This window comes from Hippopotamus amphibius, chromosome 5 (genome assembly GCF_030028045.1).
Source record: "Hippopotamus amphibius kiboko isolate mHipAmp2 chromosome 5, mHipAmp2.hap2, whole genome shotgun sequence".
Lineage (NCBI taxonomy): Eukaryota > Metazoa > Chordata > Mammalia > Artiodactyla > Hippopotamidae > Hippopotamus > Hippopotamus amphibius.
In genome coordinates this window covers 49,091,965-49,110,698 of record NC_080190.1, presented here as the reverse complement: position 1 = coordinate 49,110,698, position 18,734 = coordinate 49,091,965, and the positions used below count along the sequence as shown (strand labels likewise).

General features: G+C 34.1%; 1 protein-coding gene across 4 annotated transcripts in view; it reads left to right on the top strand.

The window, feature by feature from the left end:
- Window positions 1–17,574, top strand: part of ZFAND4 (zinc finger AN1-type containing 4) — an 86,336-nt gene extending 68,762 nt beyond the window's left edge. For 3 of the 4 annotated variants that reach the window (XM_057737484.1, XM_057737485.1, XM_057737483.1), the window contains 4 exons: window positions 7,342–8,517; window positions 9,030–9,084; window positions 15,406–15,523; window positions 16,675–17,574. In XM_057737484.1, coding sequence (XP_057593467.1) covers window positions 7,342–8,517; window positions 9,030–9,084; window positions 15,406–15,523; window positions 16,675–16,810 — 1,485 coding nt within the window. In that variant the 3' untranslated portion in view covers window positions 16,811–17,574. The remainder of the gene's footprint in view (window positions 1–7,341; window positions 8,518–9,029; window positions 9,085–15,405; window positions 15,524–16,674) is intronic. The other variant, XR_009054040.1, reaches the window with a different exon arrangement.
- The last annotated feature ends 1,160 nt before the right edge of the window (window positions 17,575–18,734 follow it).

The following is an 18,734-nucleotide window of genomic DNA, read 5'->3' as shown; positions in this document are numbered from 1 at the left end:
CATTTTTAAAATTGGGTTGTCTGCCTTTTGCTTGCTGATTTGAAGGAATTTTTATATACTGTGGATACAAGTTCTTTGACATACATCATTTGTAGATATTCTAACACTCGCAGCTTGCTCTTTCACTTTGTTTTTAATGAATAAATATTTTTTATTTTAATGTATTCTAACTTAACAGGTTTCCTTTTATGATTTATAGTTTTTATAAACTTTTTTTAAAAAAGAAAACATTTTTAATCTTACAGTACAGTACCTTGAAAAGTACAGTAGTACAGTACAATAGCCGGCATACAGGGGCTGGCATCGAGTGAAAAGGAAGAAGAGTTACTGATTGGAGGAGGGAAAGGTGGTAGGAGATGGTAGAGCTGAAAGATTGTCAGCAGTAGCAGACGGAGGGCAAGCTGCAGTTTCACTCACACCTGACATTGATGGCACAGGTTCTGATTCCTTGCTGGATTCAAATTTATCTACCCGCTAGTTTTTATAAACTTTTAATGAAGTCTTTTCCTACCACAGGGTTTTGAAGATGTGCTTCTGTGTTTTTTATCCAAAAGCCGTGTTTTTCTTTTCTCATTTAAATTTACGATACATCTGAATAAAAAGAAAACCCACAACTTTAAAATATATATATATACCGTAAAGTAGGGTGAAGACAGTTTTTTTCCAGGTGGAGTACAGTTGACCAAACTTTATTAAAAAGAAAAAAGTTCTCTCCCCACAATCTTAAATGTTTATCTGCCTAATAACAGAACATCAAAATGCGTGAAGAAAAAGCTACAAAGACAAATAGATAAATTCATAGTTGTATTAGATTTCTGTACTCACATTGTCAAAAATTGATAAATAAGATAGAAGATTAGAAAGGACACAAGAAGACTTAACTGTTAACCTATTTGCTCCTAGTGGTGTTTAAAGAAAGCTCCACCTAACAACAGCAGAATACACATTCTTTTTAAGTGCACCCAGAGCATTTACTAAGATAAACTGTATTGTGTGCTATCAAACAAGTCCCAATAAATTTTAAAAGATTCAGATCATACAAAAAGTGTTCTCTTATTACAACGAATAAAATTAGGAGTCAATAACAAAGAAATATGGAAAATCCAGTATTTTGGAAATAGCATACTTCTAAGTAACTTATGGGTCAAAGAAGAAATCCAAAGGGAAATTAAAAAGGATTTTATACTGAATAAAAGTATTCTGATAATGTGGTGAATTTATTTTTTAAAAATATGAAATTATTCTTAGAATGAACCACTCTTGATTGTGATGAATTTAACTTTTTATGTCTTTAGGTTAAATTTCCTAGTATTTTACTTAGGATTTTTGTTCACCAGAGAAATCGGTCTTTAATATTCCTTTCTTTTCCAACATACAGCAAGGTTGAAAGAATTTTACAGTGAACACTCATTTAGCAACCATGTAGATTCTACAATTAACTATAATTTTTTTAAAATTATAGTAAAATAAATATGACATAAAATTTACCATCTTAATTTTTAAGTGTATATACAGTTCAGTAGTGTTAAGTACATTCACACTGTTGAGCAACCAACCTCCAGACTTTTTCACCTTGCAAATGGAAACTCTATACTCATTAAACAACTCACTATTTCCCTACTCTCCCAGCCTCTGGCAACCACAATTCTACTCTCTGTTTTCTATTAATTTGACTTTGTTGAAACCTCATATAAGTGGAATCCCACAGTATTTGTCTTTTTGTGACTTATTTCACTTAGCAATGTCCTCAAGGTTCATCCATGTTGTAGCTTGTGTCACAATTTCAACTTTTTAAGATTGAGTAAATATGTATATGCAACATTTTACTTAACCGTGCATTTGTCAATGGAGACGTGTTAATTACACCTTTTAGCTGTTGTGAATAATGATGTTGTGAACATGTGTATGCAAATATTTCTTTGAGACCTCGCTTTAAATTCTTTTGGAAATTTACCCAGAATTTTAAGATCATATGGTATTTCTATTTTTAATTTTTTGGGGAACTGCCATACTGTTTTCCATAGTGTCCGGTTTCTTCATATCCTCAACCAATACTTGTTACTTATTTTTTTTAGTAGTACTCATCCTAATGGACATGAGGTGGTAACTCGTAATTCTGATTTACATTTTCCTAATAATTAGTGATGTTGAGCATCTTTTCATGTTCTGGTTGGCCATTTGTGTATCTTCTTTGGAGAAATGTCTGTGCAGGTGTTTTGCCCATTTTTGAATCAGGTTATTGTTTTCATTGTTGAGGTTTAAGAGTTCTTTATATATTCTGGATATTAGCCCTTTATGATATATATGATTTGCAAATATTTTCTCCTATTCCATGGGTTGCCTTTTTACTCTGATAGTAGTATCCTTTGATACACACAGAAGCTTTAACTTTTGATGTTGTCCAGTTTACCTGTTTTCACTTTTGTTGCCCATACTTTTGATGTTATATCCAAGAAACTATTGCCAAATCCAATGTCATGAAGCTTTTCTTCCTGTTTTCTTCTAAGAATTGTATAGTTTTAGGTCTTTAATACATTTTAAGTTAATTTTTTATATGATGTAAGGTAAGTGTTCAACTTCCTTCTTTTTTATGAAGATATCCAATTTTCCCAACTCCATTTGTTGAAGAAATTGTTTTTTCCTCATTGGTACCTTGTTGAAAGTCATTTGACCATATATGTGAGGTTTATTTCTGGACTCTCTGTTGTAGTCCATTGGTCAATATGTTTGTCTTTATGTCCATACCACACTTTTGATTACTATAGCTTTGTAATAAATTTTGAAATCAGGAAGTGTGAGACCTGCAACTTTGTTCTTCTTTGTCAAGATTATTTTGGCTATTTGGGGTCCCTTGAGATCACTTGTGAATTTTAGGATGGATTATTCTATTTCTGCAAAAATGCCATTGGGATTTTCACAGGGACTACATTAAATCTTTATATCAGTGTGACTCATGGCTTATTTAGAAGTGAGCTGCTTAGTTTACAAACATGTGGAATATTATATACCTTTTTATTACTGATTTGTAGTTTAATATCACTGTGGTCAGAGAACATACTCTAAATGATTTCAAGCCTTTGAAATTAGTTGAGGTTTGATTTGTGACTAAGCATGTTGGTAAATGGCACTTATACCCTTTGGAAGACTGTGTAGTCTGTCACTATATATAGTGTTCTGTATATATCAATTAGATAAGATATTTGTGTTGTTCCGGTCTTCTGTATCTTTTCTAATTTTTGTGTGTGTCTGTTTTCCATCAGTTATTGAGAGAAGTTTTTTAAAAATCTCTTTTTTTGGTTGTGGATTTGTGTTTTCCTTTTAAGATGTTTATTTTTGCTTTATGTATTTTGAAACTCAGTCAAATTAGATCGAATGATCTAGTACAGATTTGTATGATATCCAAGGAACTGTGATATCTTTCTTGCAGTTTATATTATTATAAAAATTATTATTTATTATCATTATAAAAATGTTTTTCTTTATGTCTTTTAATGCACTTGTCTTATTAGTATAAGCTACTGTGTCTGTTTGGTATAGCTGAGCTAGCTTTCTTTTGGTTTATGTTTCTATTATATATCTTTCTATTCTATTACTTTCACTCTATGTTTGTATAGTTAAGAATTGTCTCTTGTAATCAGTACATGGTTGGTTTTATTATTATTTTTTAAATACTAACTGACAAGCTTAAGATTTTCATCTATTACATTTAGTATAATCACTGATACATGTGGATTTTTATCATCTTACTATTTGTTTTCTATTTAACCATCTGTTTTATGTTTTTCTCCCTTTTTGTCATTTTTTTAGATTAGTCTATTTTTTATTATTCAGTTTTTATCCTCTATTACTTTGTTAGCTATTTACTGTTATACTTGTTTTGTCAAGTGGTTACGCTAGAGATTATTTGTACGTTCTTGACTACTTATAGTCTAATAAAAATGACTTTTACCACTTTCCTTTTAATGCCAGAATCTTAGAACACTAACTCCATTTGTACATCCAAACACCTTTTGTGTCATTGTTGTTATGCATTTTAATTTTACACATATTTTGAACCTCTCAAATTGTTTTATATTGCTAATATTATTTATATTTACACACATATTTACCTTTTCTGTTGCTCTTTATGCTTTCCTGCAATTACTTGCTTCCTTTAAAGATGATTTTCCTTCTGTCCAGACCTTTTAGAGTTTCTTTTCGTTTAGGGTTCCTGGCAATTAAGTCTCTCAGCTTTTGTCTGAACACTTATTTTACTTTATTTTGAAAAATGTTCAGTCCTTCAGAAATGTTATACCTGTGAACAACCATAAAAATTTTACCTGGATTCACCAGTTAGCATTTTTCCACATTTTCTTTCTCTCCCTATTTCTTTTACCTGATCCATTTGGGAGTTAGTTGCAGATATTGTAACATTTCCCCTTAAATATTTAATTCAGTATATAACATAGTTATCACACACATAATTTATCATTGATACACATTGTCATCCATATTCACATTTCTCCATGTCTCAATAATGTATTTGATAGCATTTTGTTTTATTTTGGTTTTTTGTTCTGTTTTCAATCTGGGATCCAATCAAGAATCATGCATTGCTGTACTTAGCTGTAATGTTTTCTTGGTCTGCTTTTGTACAGAACTATTTCTTAGCCTTTTTTGGACATTCATGTCAGATATTTTTGAAGTGTAGGCCAGTTTTGTAGAATATCCTCAATTTGAATTTGTCTTATTGTTTCATCATGATTAGATGCAGGTCAAACATTTTTGGCAGGATATTATATAGATGATGTATTCTTTTCAGTTCAGCATAATCAGGGAGAACTTAATGTCAATTTATAGTATTTTCATTAATTTTTAAAACAAAGTTTGCATTTTAGTTGATAGTTCCCTTTTTATCCAAGAGTAATTTAATAGAGTTTGAAAAACATCCTGGCGAGAGAGGCTTTTAATTTTTAATTTTTTTAATTTCTATTTTTATAGAATCAGAGAATGTTATTTCCATATCTGCTTAATAGAATTTGATTATTTGTGATCTAATAACACTCTTTATGACTATCCTGTGTATACTTCAGAAAATGGTTCATTCTTTGTTATCAGGGTAAAAGTTTGATATCTGTCTGTAAGATTTGACATTATTGAATGGTCCTCTATTTCCTTGTTTTTTTGCCAGCGTGTTCTCTTTTAGAATGAGAATAGTGATATGTGGAAGTCTGTAATTATTAGTGGGTTTCTGTGTATTTTTCTTTTCATCTCCCATAGTTTTTGCTTTAAGAAGGTGGTTGTGTGATTTAGTGCATAAATATTAATAACTGTTGTATTTTCATTATACTGCTAATTCTGGGTGTTATCAAATGTTTCATCTCTGACCTTCAGTGTGAATTTTCCTTGCCTGATATTAGGCCCATAACCCTTGATATCTTATTATTTTAATTTGCTTTGTGTACTCTTTCCCATGTCTTTTTTTATTAACTTTTGATTTACTTTGTTTTAAGAATATCTTTTATATATAGTATAGAGTTGTTTTTTGCTTTGTGAAACAATTTGAAATTTTAAAAAATAGACCACTTAATCACATTTATGTTTATTGGTTTGACTTTTATATTTGGTCTCTAATGTCTTAATATTTTATTATATTTACAGTTTTTTATAGTCTGTTTTCTTTTGTGTGTGTATGGATATGTGAATGTGTGAGAGTGTACTTTTTGGTACTTCAGAAGTTTTTTATTTTTTGTTCTTTTGCTTAACTTTATAGTAATATCTTTTATCATGTCCTTATTCTGCCTTTTCCATACTTAATCGTCTTCTCTTTTATTTTTACTTTTAAAAGACATCTTTTGACTCCTACTAATTAAGTTATATTCAATGAACTTATTTTACTTTCTCTGGTCTTTCTTCTTCCATTTTTAATATTTGCATTATTTCTACTTTTTTAGATAGTATAACATTTACAAATCATTTTCCTACTCTTGTCCTTACTCTTAGTTTTAGATCTTTAATTAAATATATTCCATGCTTACTATCAGTCTTTTTACTGAAGTTTACCCATGCTTTTTGGTTAAAAGAAGCTCATCTCTAATAAATTTCTCAGGAAAGGCTTGTAAATACAGTAATTTCTGAGGTTTTGGATGTTTAAAACTTTTTCTTTAGCCTTAACAGTTAAAGGACAGTTTGGCTAGACATAAAATGTTTGTTCACATCTTTCCAAGTTTCTTCCTTCTTTGGATTTTTAGCTCCCTTCTAGTTCTTGCCTCAACTGCTGTCTACTGAATTATCTAGATTTTCTTATATTTCTAGGTTGGGAGTTTTGGTATATCATCAGGTATTCCATCCTTTTGTCATGCTCATATCAGTTCATATCTTAAAGATAAGAGCTAAGGCTTCATATATTTATTTTTCAATTTTAACCATACATCATGGATTGTTGTGATGCTTTTATTAAAACCTACTATATTGGGGACTCCTAGACTACTCCTAGGTTTGATGATTTGCTCAAAGGACTCACAGGATTAGCTTATCATTTTATTCATGGCTAAGATTTATTACAGCAAAAAGCGGGTACAAAGCAAAATCAGCAAAAGGAAAACGTGCATGGGGTGAAGTCCAGAGGAAACCAAGCATAAGCTTTCCCAGTGAAGTCTCATAAGATGTGCATAATTACTGTGTCAGTGAGTTGTGTCAGCACATGTGGAATGTTGTCTACCAGGGAAGCTCATTAAAGACTCTTTGCCCAGGGGTTTTATTAGGAGCTCTTCATGGAGACACCCTCTGCCTCCAGGCCCCCAGAAGGAAAGTCGATGTTCAGCATAAACCATATTGTTTGCACAAACAGTTTAGGCCCAATGAGCCACTGTTATCCGTTAGGGTAGCAGGAACCTTCTTGAAATACAAGTTCCTAGAAGCCAGCCAAGGGTTAACCTTGCAAGCAGGCCTTTTCAAGGATAGCAGTTTGCATCTGTTAACTCTTCTGCAGTACTACCTAGCCAGACACTTTACTCATCTTGCTAGGCAACATTGTTGGGGATCTAAAATAGGTCAGCAGTGTCATACCTCATATAATCAGTTTTCTTCTCAGTGAAACTCTGACAAATAACTAATAGTGATGAAAATAAAACAAAATTATTTTTCTATAGCATTCTCAGAAAATTATACTCAATGAAGGAAGATAGCAAAATTCTTCTCAATCATAAGTTTAAGATTTTAATCTTTTTAAACGTTTTTAGATTGAGGTAATCCAAATGCCAGTATGTTAGAGTAAGTAACCTTTTCTTCCTTCATTAATTTTTGTTAATGGGCAGAGAAAATGACTGTGTAAAGAATTATATATTCACTCTTTTCTTTTAGCCTAAGAAAGCTGTCAAGTTAAAACCTCGTCCACCTATAGCTCCTCGACCTTCCAGTAGTTCCACAGCAGCTGCTCGCCACAGATTGTTAAGGGTTCTCCCCCACATTGGGCAGTCTTGTTTACCTTCTCCTGGGAACACATATCTGCCTGACTCTGCCAGCAATGCAACTTCAAGTTTGGCAGCTCTGCCCCCTGCTGATAGACCCGTATCATCTATCACTAGCGATTTTCTTAAAGAAGATGATAACTGGGAGAGTAACACACAGTCTCATTCCAATAGTAGTTTCAAACTACCACCTCAGATACCCCATATGGAGTTTGAAAATGACAAAGACCTTGCTGATTCTGTTCTCCATCTTGGATCTTCCCTGCCTAGGCGGACAAAAAACTTTTCAGGAAACTTGTCATCTAATAACGAGGATGACCCTGTTTTATTTCCAACTTCAGAAGAGTGTGTAACTGAAGAATTGCTTCTACCTGAAGTGGGTTCATTTGCTTCCTTTACAGAAGGAAATGCTGATGAACAGAGCAGTGGCTTAGAAGGCACACGGAAGGTAAAGCCAGAATTCTCACTCACTAATGGTGATAAAGGGTTGAAAGCTGCAGAGCAGCATCTTAAACATGTTGCAAGAGTGTTGAATGGTGAATCAGTGGAAACTACAATTCTCAACCACCGTGAATTAAGTCCTCACAAGAATAGACTCTTATCACCTCTTCGCTGTTCTGCACCAACGTCACTCCATAATTCTCTGGTGAAACCACAGAGACAGTCCAAATGTTTTGAGTCTGGGAACCTCCAGTCTTCTGCGTCACAAAATGTGCTTCGGTCACTGGATGTTCGAAATATAACTGATTCTTCTTTCTCTAGGACTACCCGCTTTCGAGCTGTTAAAGTTGATTCACCTGGAAAAAGATCTGATATTATTTCTAAAGTTGAGGCTCGGGATATCACAGAAATGGCTAACAAGGCTTCCAAAGAGCCTGTTGGTTGTGTAAATAATATAGGTTTTCTTGCTTCGCTGGCCCGGAGCTCAAGCAGAGACAGTTTACAGAGCACACGTGGGGCAGGCAGGCTTCGGACCTCTGGAATTGGGCTGTCTACAAACCTCCAGCATTTTCAGGAAGAAAGCCTTAGAAGAAGTTCTCCCCAGTTAGAACCTACAGAATTTTTTTTAGTAAGTATTTGCCTTTCAATACATTCTACTAGTTATCCACGTAGAGATTCAACGTATAGTTTGGTTTTTATTTACATATTAAATAAAGAGGCCCAAGGTTGAATTCTTTTCATAACTTTCTCTTAAAATGTTTATCTAGTTTGTAGAAAATTTTTTTGACAGTTGAATTTTAAATAATGTTTTAGTCCAAAATTGAGAACTGTAATTTGAAAGTAATTTTGTGTGAACAGTTTATCATGTATTTTTAAATACTAAATATTTTTATTATTTTCCCCCAATGAGAACTTTTATTTGAGCCATCAAATTTTACTGTCTTAAAGACAAAGAGTAAATAACTATAATATTGTTGGATGTGACAATCAGGTTCCAAGTTAATTTAATTAAAAATAGATTAGTTTTAAATGAAAGCCCAGCACATTTTTATAATGAAATATAATTATTTCATATTTGGTGATCTTTCCTTCAGTTTTCCATTAACTCACCTCTGTAGATGTTTTGTGTTTTAATTGTAGTCTGCCCGTGCTATTGGAATGAATGGAAATAATACAGCAGCAGGGAAGAGAGTAGGTAAGCAACAGATAATTTTAAAAACAATGTAAGGCTAATAATCACAGAATTATGCATACTGTGAATTTGAATTTTCAAAGAGAAATGAAAAGACCTTTCTCTGTGGTATGTACAGAGTAAACTCTCCCTAAACTTCCTTCCACTTAAGAAAATGATTATGAGAACTGACTGTAGGACATATTTGAAGAATCAAACAAAAATTGAAATTGAGGTCTCTGTTGTCTGGGAAAAAATATGGTCTATGTGAAAAGATAAGATGAATGAAAAGTTAACATGTAGTTTGCAACCCTCCCAGTCCCTGGCCACTCTGGAGCCATGCTGGGTGCTGGATGGGTTTTGAAGAAATACCCTAGAAAGGTGTTTCTTAAACTTATAGTCTAATATCAAGGACAGTAGTAAGAGCTCCATTTGATGAACTGGTTATTTCTGGATAAAAGAAAGGGACAGTCTTTTTAACTAACCCTTTCCAAGGCATAGTAGCAGAAATGACTATATTATTAGCACTCACTTCTACCAATAACACCTTAAAGGTGCACTGGCCAGCTGTTATTTCCTAAGAAGCCATTATTGTGATCATCTTTTGTGTTTTAATACCCAGACTAGAGATGGAAACTCTACCAAAGTTGTACCACCTTTGTAGCCCCAAGATTCTAAAGGATACATTGTATATTATGGTTGCCATGTTAGTTTCATATGGTAAAAGAGATACCCAAGGTTTTTTTCCACTACTGTATAAGGCCCAAGATTCTAAAATCTTAATATATCCATTTTTTTCATTTTTTTTATTGTGATAAAATCCACGTAACAAAATTTACTATCTTAGCCATTTTTAAATGTACAACTGAATGACATTAAGTAATTCACATTTTTGGCCAACCAACATCACCATCTTCAAAACTCTTTTCATCTTGAAAAAAGGAAGCTCTGTACCTATTAAACATTAACTCCTCATTCCTCCCTCTCCCCAGGCTCTGGCAACCACTGTTCCATTTTCTGTCTCTATAATTTTAACTACTCCAAGTACCTCATATAAGTGAAATCATTCAGTATTTGTCTTTTCATGCCTGGCTTACTTTACTTAGCATAATGTTCTCAAGGTTCATCTATGTTGTAGCATGTGTCAAAATTCCCATCCTTTTTTTTTTCTTTAAGAACTTTTATTGACATACAATTGACATACAATAAACTGCATATATCCAAAGTGTACAATTTGATATTTTTTTTCTTATTAGTAATGTATATATGGCAGTATCACTCTCCCCATTCATCACCTCCAACTCCCCACCCCCGCTTTCCTCACTTGGTGTCTATATGTTTGTTCTCCACATCTGTGTCTCTATCTCTGCTTTGCAAGCTGGTTGATTTGAACCATTTTTCTATATTCCGCATATATGTGTTAATATATGATATTTGTTTTCCTCTTTCTGACTCACTTCACTCTGTATGACAGTCTCTGGGTCCATCCATGCCTCTACAAATGTCCCAGTTTCATTGCTTTTTACAGCTGAGTAATATTCCATTGTATATATGTACCACATTTTCTTATCCATTCATCTGTTGATGGACATTTAGTTTCCTTCCATGTCCTGGAAATTTCCCATGCTTCTTAAAGCTGAGTAATATTCCATTGTACGTATATACAACATTTTACTTCCCTGTGCATCTATGGAAAGAGACTTGTGTTGTTTCCACATTTTACATATTGTGAATAATCTTATTACAAACACAAGTGTACAAATACCTCTTTGAGACTCTAACTGCAATTCTTTTGAGTATATATCCACAAGTGGAATTGTTGAATCATATGGTAATTCTGTTTTTAATTTTTTGAGGACCTGCCATACTGTTTTCCATGGTAGCTGTACATGTCACATTCCCATCAGCAGTGTACAAGATTTCCAATTTTTCTACATTCTCACCAAATATTTGTTATTTTCTGTTTTGTTTTGTCTGATAGTGGGCATCTTAATGGATGTGAGGTGGTATCTTGCTGTGGTTTTGATTTGCATTTCCCTGATGATTAGTGATGTTGAATATCTCTTAATGTGCTTAACCATTTACAGATCTTCTTTGGAGAAATATGTGTTCAAATCCCTTGCCCAGTTTTGAATATGATTTTTTGTTTTTTTGTTGTTGAGTTTTAAGTGTCTCTATATATTCTGGATGTTAATTCCTTATATATGATTTGCAAATATTTTATCCCATTCTATACGTTGCCTTTTTACTCTGTTGATAATGTCTTGGTGTAAAATAGTTTTTAATTTTCATGAAGTTCAATTTGTTTATTTTTTCCTTTGTTGCTTATGCCTGGTGTTGTGTTTAATAAATTGTTGCCAAATCCAGTGTCATGAAGCTTTTCCCCTATATTTTCTTTTAGGAGTTTTATAGTTTTAGTCTTATATTACATCTTTTATACCTTTGAATTAACTTTTATTTATGATGTAATGTAAGGGTCCAACTTTATTCTTTTCCATGTGGATATCCAGTTTTCGAGGCACCATTTGTTAAAAAAGACTGTCCTTTTCCCCATTGAATGGTCTTGGCACCCTTGTCAAAAATCATTTGATTAGATAAGTGAGAGTTTATTTCTGGGTTCTCTGTTGTGTTCCATCCATCTGCATGGCTGTCTTTATGCCAATACCACACTGTTTTGATTATTGTAATGTATCTACTTTTAATGTTATAATTATTTTTCTTTGACACCTATTTAAATCTGTCCTGTCCTAACCCACAGCTCAGCCTTTTGGAAGTTTGTGTTGTACTTGTCCCATCTCTCTTAACTCTAATTCAGGCTACACTGCTTTCTGCTCTTCTTGCTGCTCCTCTGAAACTGCTGTTGGAGGTCACCAAAGATCTCCATAATTGTAAATCAAGTGGATGCTTCTGTATCCTTATCTTACTTGATTATATGGCCTTCCTTCTTGAAATAGTTTCTTTTCTTTTCCTTTCTTTCTCCATTTTTCTTTATTTCTTTTTTTATTCTGGGCTATTGCACTTTTGTAGATTTTTGGTCTTGTTTGATTTTGGTTTTTTAAACCACAGTTTTCTTTTTAATGTGTTTTACCAGCCCCTGTGCTTGTCCCCGCGTGTATACTCTTTTGATTGATTTCATTTAGGTCATGTCATCAGCTGCTACCTGCAGTGATGATTCCCCAAACTAGAGCTGTGTAACTTGCTGCCATTTCCTTTCATTAATAACTGTGTCATTCTGAATTACCTAGAGGAATCTGTGAAAGTTTTGGCATAAGTTTTGTTTAATTGAGTTAATCTAGTTCCTCCATTGGTCCTGTTTGCTTTTCACTGTAGGGTCTCCCTTGGAATTCTTATCCATCTTCATTGTTTTAGTTATCATTTTTAGGCAAATGGTTACCAAGCTTACATCTCGAACACTGTTTACTACTTTGTTGGCTGCCTTTTCTGTTGGGTGAATTTTTATAGATTATTGTGTTAAACTAGGAAGTGCCAAACAAGTGAGTTAATCCAAATATCTTTGCTCTCATTCTGAAAAGCAGCTCTTCACATTGGCATTATTTTATTGACTTTTCCTTTATTCATGTGTTCATTACACATCTGAGAGAAGGCTTCAGAGACCAGTTAATAATTGATGGTATTTTATTACTAGATTAACAAGGTTAGTGGAGCATTTTAGAAGAAGAGATTGCAGATGCGTCTGGTGCATCATTCAGGGTGGGTATGATGTGGCAAACGACAGAAAATGACTCTGGAAAGTTAGAAAGGTATCATGTTGGACATATAAGACCTTGAATGTCAATCCATGGAAGTTGAATTTTTCCTTTTGGTAGTAGGGAAACTATATATTAGGGCTGGTTCCTAGCATGGAGTATATGACTAATAAATTCTTTTCCTCTAATGGGTAGAAGGATATATGAAAACCATTCTCATAGGAGAAGACTGTGGTTCTGTTTCTGTGCCACCTCATTCCAGTCACTACTATGTTCTCTGTTTCTGCACATTCACAAGAGTTCTTGAATAAAAAAAAGTTTGGGAAACATTGAATAAAGCACTCCCAAGGAGAGAAAAACATGAAAATGTGATTACACTGAACTAAATTTTTGTCAACAGATTTTTCTACTATTGTTTTAAGAGGAATATCCTAAGCCTGAATTTCAAAGATAATTGCAATTAGGTGAGCTTCAGAGGATATCTGGTAGTATATGCCTTTCCTCCGTGTCCTGTGCAAATGCTTATTTTTTATTATTTAAGAAGAGAAAAGTATCCCATCACCTTTGTGAAATGTTCTTGATAACTCTAAATGCACTTAAAGAAGAAAGTGCTTATTAACTTGAATTAGTGCCTAGCCACCATTAGGGGTCATAATTAAATTAGTCAAAATAATGTTTCCAGTTTTAGGCAATTTTTTTCCAGTTTTGGGCAAGATCTAGGAATGTATTTTAGACTGGTAATCAAGCATACTTAATTTTACTGGGTTGTATATCCAGCACCCAGTCTGGGTTGTGGCAAAAGGCATAGTGCCAATTAATTGTAATTCCAACTTTTTGAACCCTTGAAGGATTTTCAGAAACTTTTAGCTACCAGATCAACATTAAGCCCAGACCTCGCAAACATTTTTCAGTATGGAGAATGGGTACCATTTCCATGAACACTCTACCCTTTTTTTTCCCTCACTCCTTCCCTTTGTTTTTGCTGTCTTTGTTTGCCTCTTGTTTCTTGGCCTTTGGGTGCCACCAGGCACTGTGTACTTGTAATGTTAGTGTAGCAACTATGGATAGTGACATTGAACCTCTCTGCTTATGAGTGATTTTTGTTGGCATTTTGCTTAGTTCTAAGTACTTAAAGAAATTGATTTAATTCTTTCTCATATAGTAGCAGGTGTGCTCTTATTCTCAGGATAAAAAATCAATATCCCAGAATTTAGTAAATATTTTTCGAAAAGGTAGTAGTACTGTGAAATCGAGCAGTGCACTCAACCTGTGAATCACTATTGATAATATATTTTATATAACTATAATGTTTAAAATTTTCAGAATGTTTTTTATATGTGAGAACTGAGTTGGCCTTTAAACACTTAGAAACTTAGGGAGAAAAATACATGTGTTATTATCTTAAAAATGAACAAATTGAAGTTTTGAAAGAATAAATAGCTTGCTTGTGGTTTGATTGATTTAGTTTCTGCCGAGACCAGCTCGGCGACTCGAGGTGAGTGACGGGTGCCGCAAGCTTGAAGAAGACACAAACACAGACTGAAGAGAAAAGTGGGACCGGGGGGGCTCAAGACCTCTCGGATCAAGACCCTTGCTGATTGATCCCACGTTGCTTTTATTGAGTTCTCGGCATAGTCTAAGGGTCTGACACTCCCAGGTTAATCCCATAAACAATCTAAGGCCTCACATGACTGGGGGCAATGATCTTTGTTTGCCTCCTGGGTCCTGATTTGAGCTGGGTGTGGAGAGCAAAGCAGCCCTGGGGGAAGGAGACCTCTCTCAGAAGGATTAAGGGTCTGTGCCCCACCCGTGTTGGCCCCTCTGTGACTGTGCCTGTCTTAGGTTGTTCCTCCCTTGAGGAATCTTACCCGTCTCTGGCTAACCAGTCATCCTCCAGGGCCAAACACGGTGATATAAGGAAGGCTCTATGCACCACCCCTGTTGGCCCCTCTGCGGCTGTGCCTGTCTTAGGTTGTTCCTCCTCTGAGGAATCTTACCCGTCTTTGGCTAACCAGCCATCCCTCAGGACCAAACAGGGTGATATTAGTCTCCATGCCCCGCACCCTCAGCTCCTCCACTGCTCAAGCAGGACATTCTGAATCCCATCGCTCGGCCCACATACTTCAACATTTTCAATGTTTCAAAAAGGTTCCAGAATGTCTTCCCACAAGTTTCTATGATAGAATTACGCCTAAAAGACCAGTTTCATGATACTCTTGTGATCATTCTTGGTGTGAAAGAACAGAGTGATTGTAATACATATTATATTGTTCCTCAGAATCTTCATAAATATGATTTTGAACCAGATATTTTTCTTGATTTTCTGTCAAAGTTTGGCATACTTTAAATATACTGAGTACCCTCAGAAATAATCAGAAATGTGTTGGTATGTAAAAAATATAAGTCCTAAAAATATGTCTCAGTCGGTAGAAACCTACCACGTCTTAAAAAATATAACAGTTCTAGTGCATCTTTACTTGTAGACTCTGTAAATAATTTTAGATATTAAAAAGCACAAATTAATTTTTTATGGCTTAGAGGTTTGCTGTGACAGGAATGTGTTTAATGTTTTCCTTAATAGTATTTCACGTTTAGAATTTTATGTCTGTATTAATGAAGGTGTCCTTTCTCTAAACAGGAGAATGTGTTCATCACCTCCCACCTGTGAAAGCCCCTATTCAAACAAAGAAGAAAACAACAAAGCATTGTTTTCTTTGTGGAAAGAAAACTGGACTGGCTACTAGCTACGAATGCAGGCAGGTTGGCTAGCTGAGAAGCTGAGGTGCTTTCTTTGTGGTGACCCAGCTTGGGGATACAATATAAAATGTTCTTTAAATTGCCTCTTCATAACATCATTAAGATGATGTTCAAATATCAGCCCAAGCTGAACTCCTTATTGGCTGAAGTAAAGAGCAAGTAGATAGCTTATGCGTTTCCAAAATCGTGAGATCCTCCCCTGCCCTTTACACTAGGATATATAAACCAATGGAAGAGCGCACTTTCTTTGTCTTATGAAAGATATACTTGGTTTTTCTTTGAATGTAGCTTGGAAGTGCCCCTCCTCCAAGATTCAATTTTATTTTATTTTATTTTATTTTATTTTAATTAATTAATTATTTTTTGGCCATGCCAGGTGGCATGCAGGATGTGGGATCTTAGTTCCCCAACCAGGAATTGAACCCTTTCCCCCTGCAGTGGAAACTTGAAGTCCTAATCACTGGACCACCAGAGAATTCCCATTCTGTTTTAAATTGAATAAAAAAGGACTAAATTTAACATTAAAGTACTATAAATTATGATTATATGATACACTTTTATTTCAAAAACAGATGAATAATATGTTTATAAAAATAATGATTTTTTTCTATGTATAATCATTAGCATTGATTAATATACTCCAAGGATCGTGTCTGCCCTTAGGTTGAGGCCAGGCGTTAAACAAAGCTGCTGCTTTTTAGAGTGTATTCTGTTCAAATGGAAACAGCTTATCTTGTTGTTAGAAGTACTTTAAAATCCTTTCATGGTATAGTTAGGTTTTACATAATTTAATTTTCTTATAAGACTGAATTTCTCAGAAATTCAAAGTTTTCCCAGGTTTACTAGATATAAGAGAAATGGTAGACATATTTATTGGCTTTTGCAGTTTTACTACTTCATAAAGGTCTACACTCTGTTTCACTCCAAAGGGATTCTTTATTATAAAGTCTCATATTCATGAACAATTAACTTGTTCTTTTTGGGGGGTGCTTGTGCTTGTTCATGAATAGAATGGAAATGTCAGCCCTGAAACTGCTGAAGAGAACCAAAGGGCTCCTGTTGGACTACCTCAAGTCAAGCTTTGATCTCCCAAAGAGATGAGGCTCTTATAGAAATGTGACTATTCACATAAACTTTTTTTGTGCTTTAGATGTGGAAACAACTTTTGTGCATCTCATCGCTATGCAGAAACTCACAGCTGCACATATGATTACAAGAGTGCAGGGAGGAGATACTTACAGGAGGCAAATCCTGTGGTTAACGCACCGAAACTTCCAAAAATCTAACTCTTGCTCTGCGCCTGTTCTGCCTGAGGAATCGTATTACAATGACAGAAGAAATATTGTTTAGACTGCATTATTTTTGTTCGACTCCAAAAGATTTGCCAAATAACAAAAGCATATAATGCACACTGTCGGAGAATGAGAATACTACTGTATTTAACATCTTTATTCTTTGGTGAATCAAAAGTTTTAAAAGTAGTTTTGAAAACTTTAAACTGTAATGATTTAGCTTTGTTATTGCAAGTCGTGTGTTAAGTAATTTATATTTGATATTGCAATTTTACTAGACAAGTCTTCAAGAGATGCACTTTAGGAAGTTAACGTTGACTATGTAACCAGCTTCTGTGTTGTACAGAAATGAGCCTTCGTGCAATGGCTTTACTCAAACCTACATGTTTTTTTTGTGGGGGTGGTGTGGGTGGGGATTTAAAAAAAAAATATCCCATACGTGAAAGTTTAGTGAGTTTACTGGCAAGTTCCCTTTTCATTTCAAGCTTTTTATAGAAAAGAACATTTGGTTTTCCAGTGTGGTTTTAACATATGTATTTCTTCCATATTCAGATTGGCATTCAGATATGTATCCATTCTATAAAACACATCATGTTAATCATAGTATGTATTTCTTAAAATACTACTTTTTGAATGGTAGTTTTAAAATTGAAGATGTCCCGCTTGTTGCCATTAAATATAGAACCCAACTTTTCATTTTTTGAAAAATGGCTATATTTAAAACAAAATCTCACAGCTTGGTTTGTTTTTCTTATGTTGAGTGCTATTACCAGGAGAAATTCAAATAAATATTCAATTTCATTATGATTTTGATTATTTGATTATTTATAGTAATTTTTCTTTTATAAATACTTTAAAATAAAGCCATTTAATTAAATAAGTAAGTAATTTATTCTACTTGGAAAAAATGACTGTCAGTATAAAAGAATGCTTTTAAGGTATAATGGCCCTGCTCCCCAGATGTAGCTAATATACCAAATATACCATTCAGGCTTTTGGGAAGTCACTTGCTTTATGGAAGCTTAGTTGAATCTGATGCTAAACCCTGGTAAATAGCTGGCAAGCAACCCAAGTGGGATCTGCACAGGTACCAGAAGGCTAGTTTAGGCACTCCACAGGGCTGCAGGGCCTCTTTCTCCATGCAGGGCTGAATGGAGAGTTCTGTTACCCTTCCTCTACTTCCTATAAGAGATTAAATGTTGAGTGGAGAAAGATGCCTTCATCTCTCTGAAGGCATGCTTCTTCAGAGCAAGAAGGAAATACATTTACAAAAGGGAAAGGTGAGAAATTAGTGTAGTAGTGATGCAATTAGGGGTTGATGATAGCATACTTTTTAAGGGGGGCCTGTACAGGCTAATAAAAAATTTCCATCTGTGTTGAGTAGTTCAGCTTTTCCTCCCTTTATCAAGACAACCTGTGCTTTAGATATTTAAAATCTAAGAACTCTATTACATGGATAGACTGCTGAAAAATGGACCAAGACATATTTATTCTATAGATAAATATGGGTGCTTAGGACATGTTTGGTATATGCTTAGTGCACTATGCTTTTTAAACCAAGACCATGTAGAAATAAGTCTTGTTTTAAGTTTACCAAAGATTTTGGTCACAGTTGAGTCTTTTTACTAATTTATAAGTCACCGAGAAATAAACCAGTTTAATTCAAGAAATTATATCATTATTGGGAGGCATTTCTTTATGCCTTAAATTCTTATGAGGAAGTGATCATAATTTTTAGAGACCTCAGATTTGTCCTTGCATTGACAGTAATTAGCAGAATGCCTTTCATATAGGCACTGGTTAAACATTGGTTAAATGAATTAATTTTATTGGACAGCATACCATGATAAAGAAGGCATTTATGTTGTTTTATGTAACTAAACTAACTTTATATAATAAAATCTAGTTTCTGGATTTT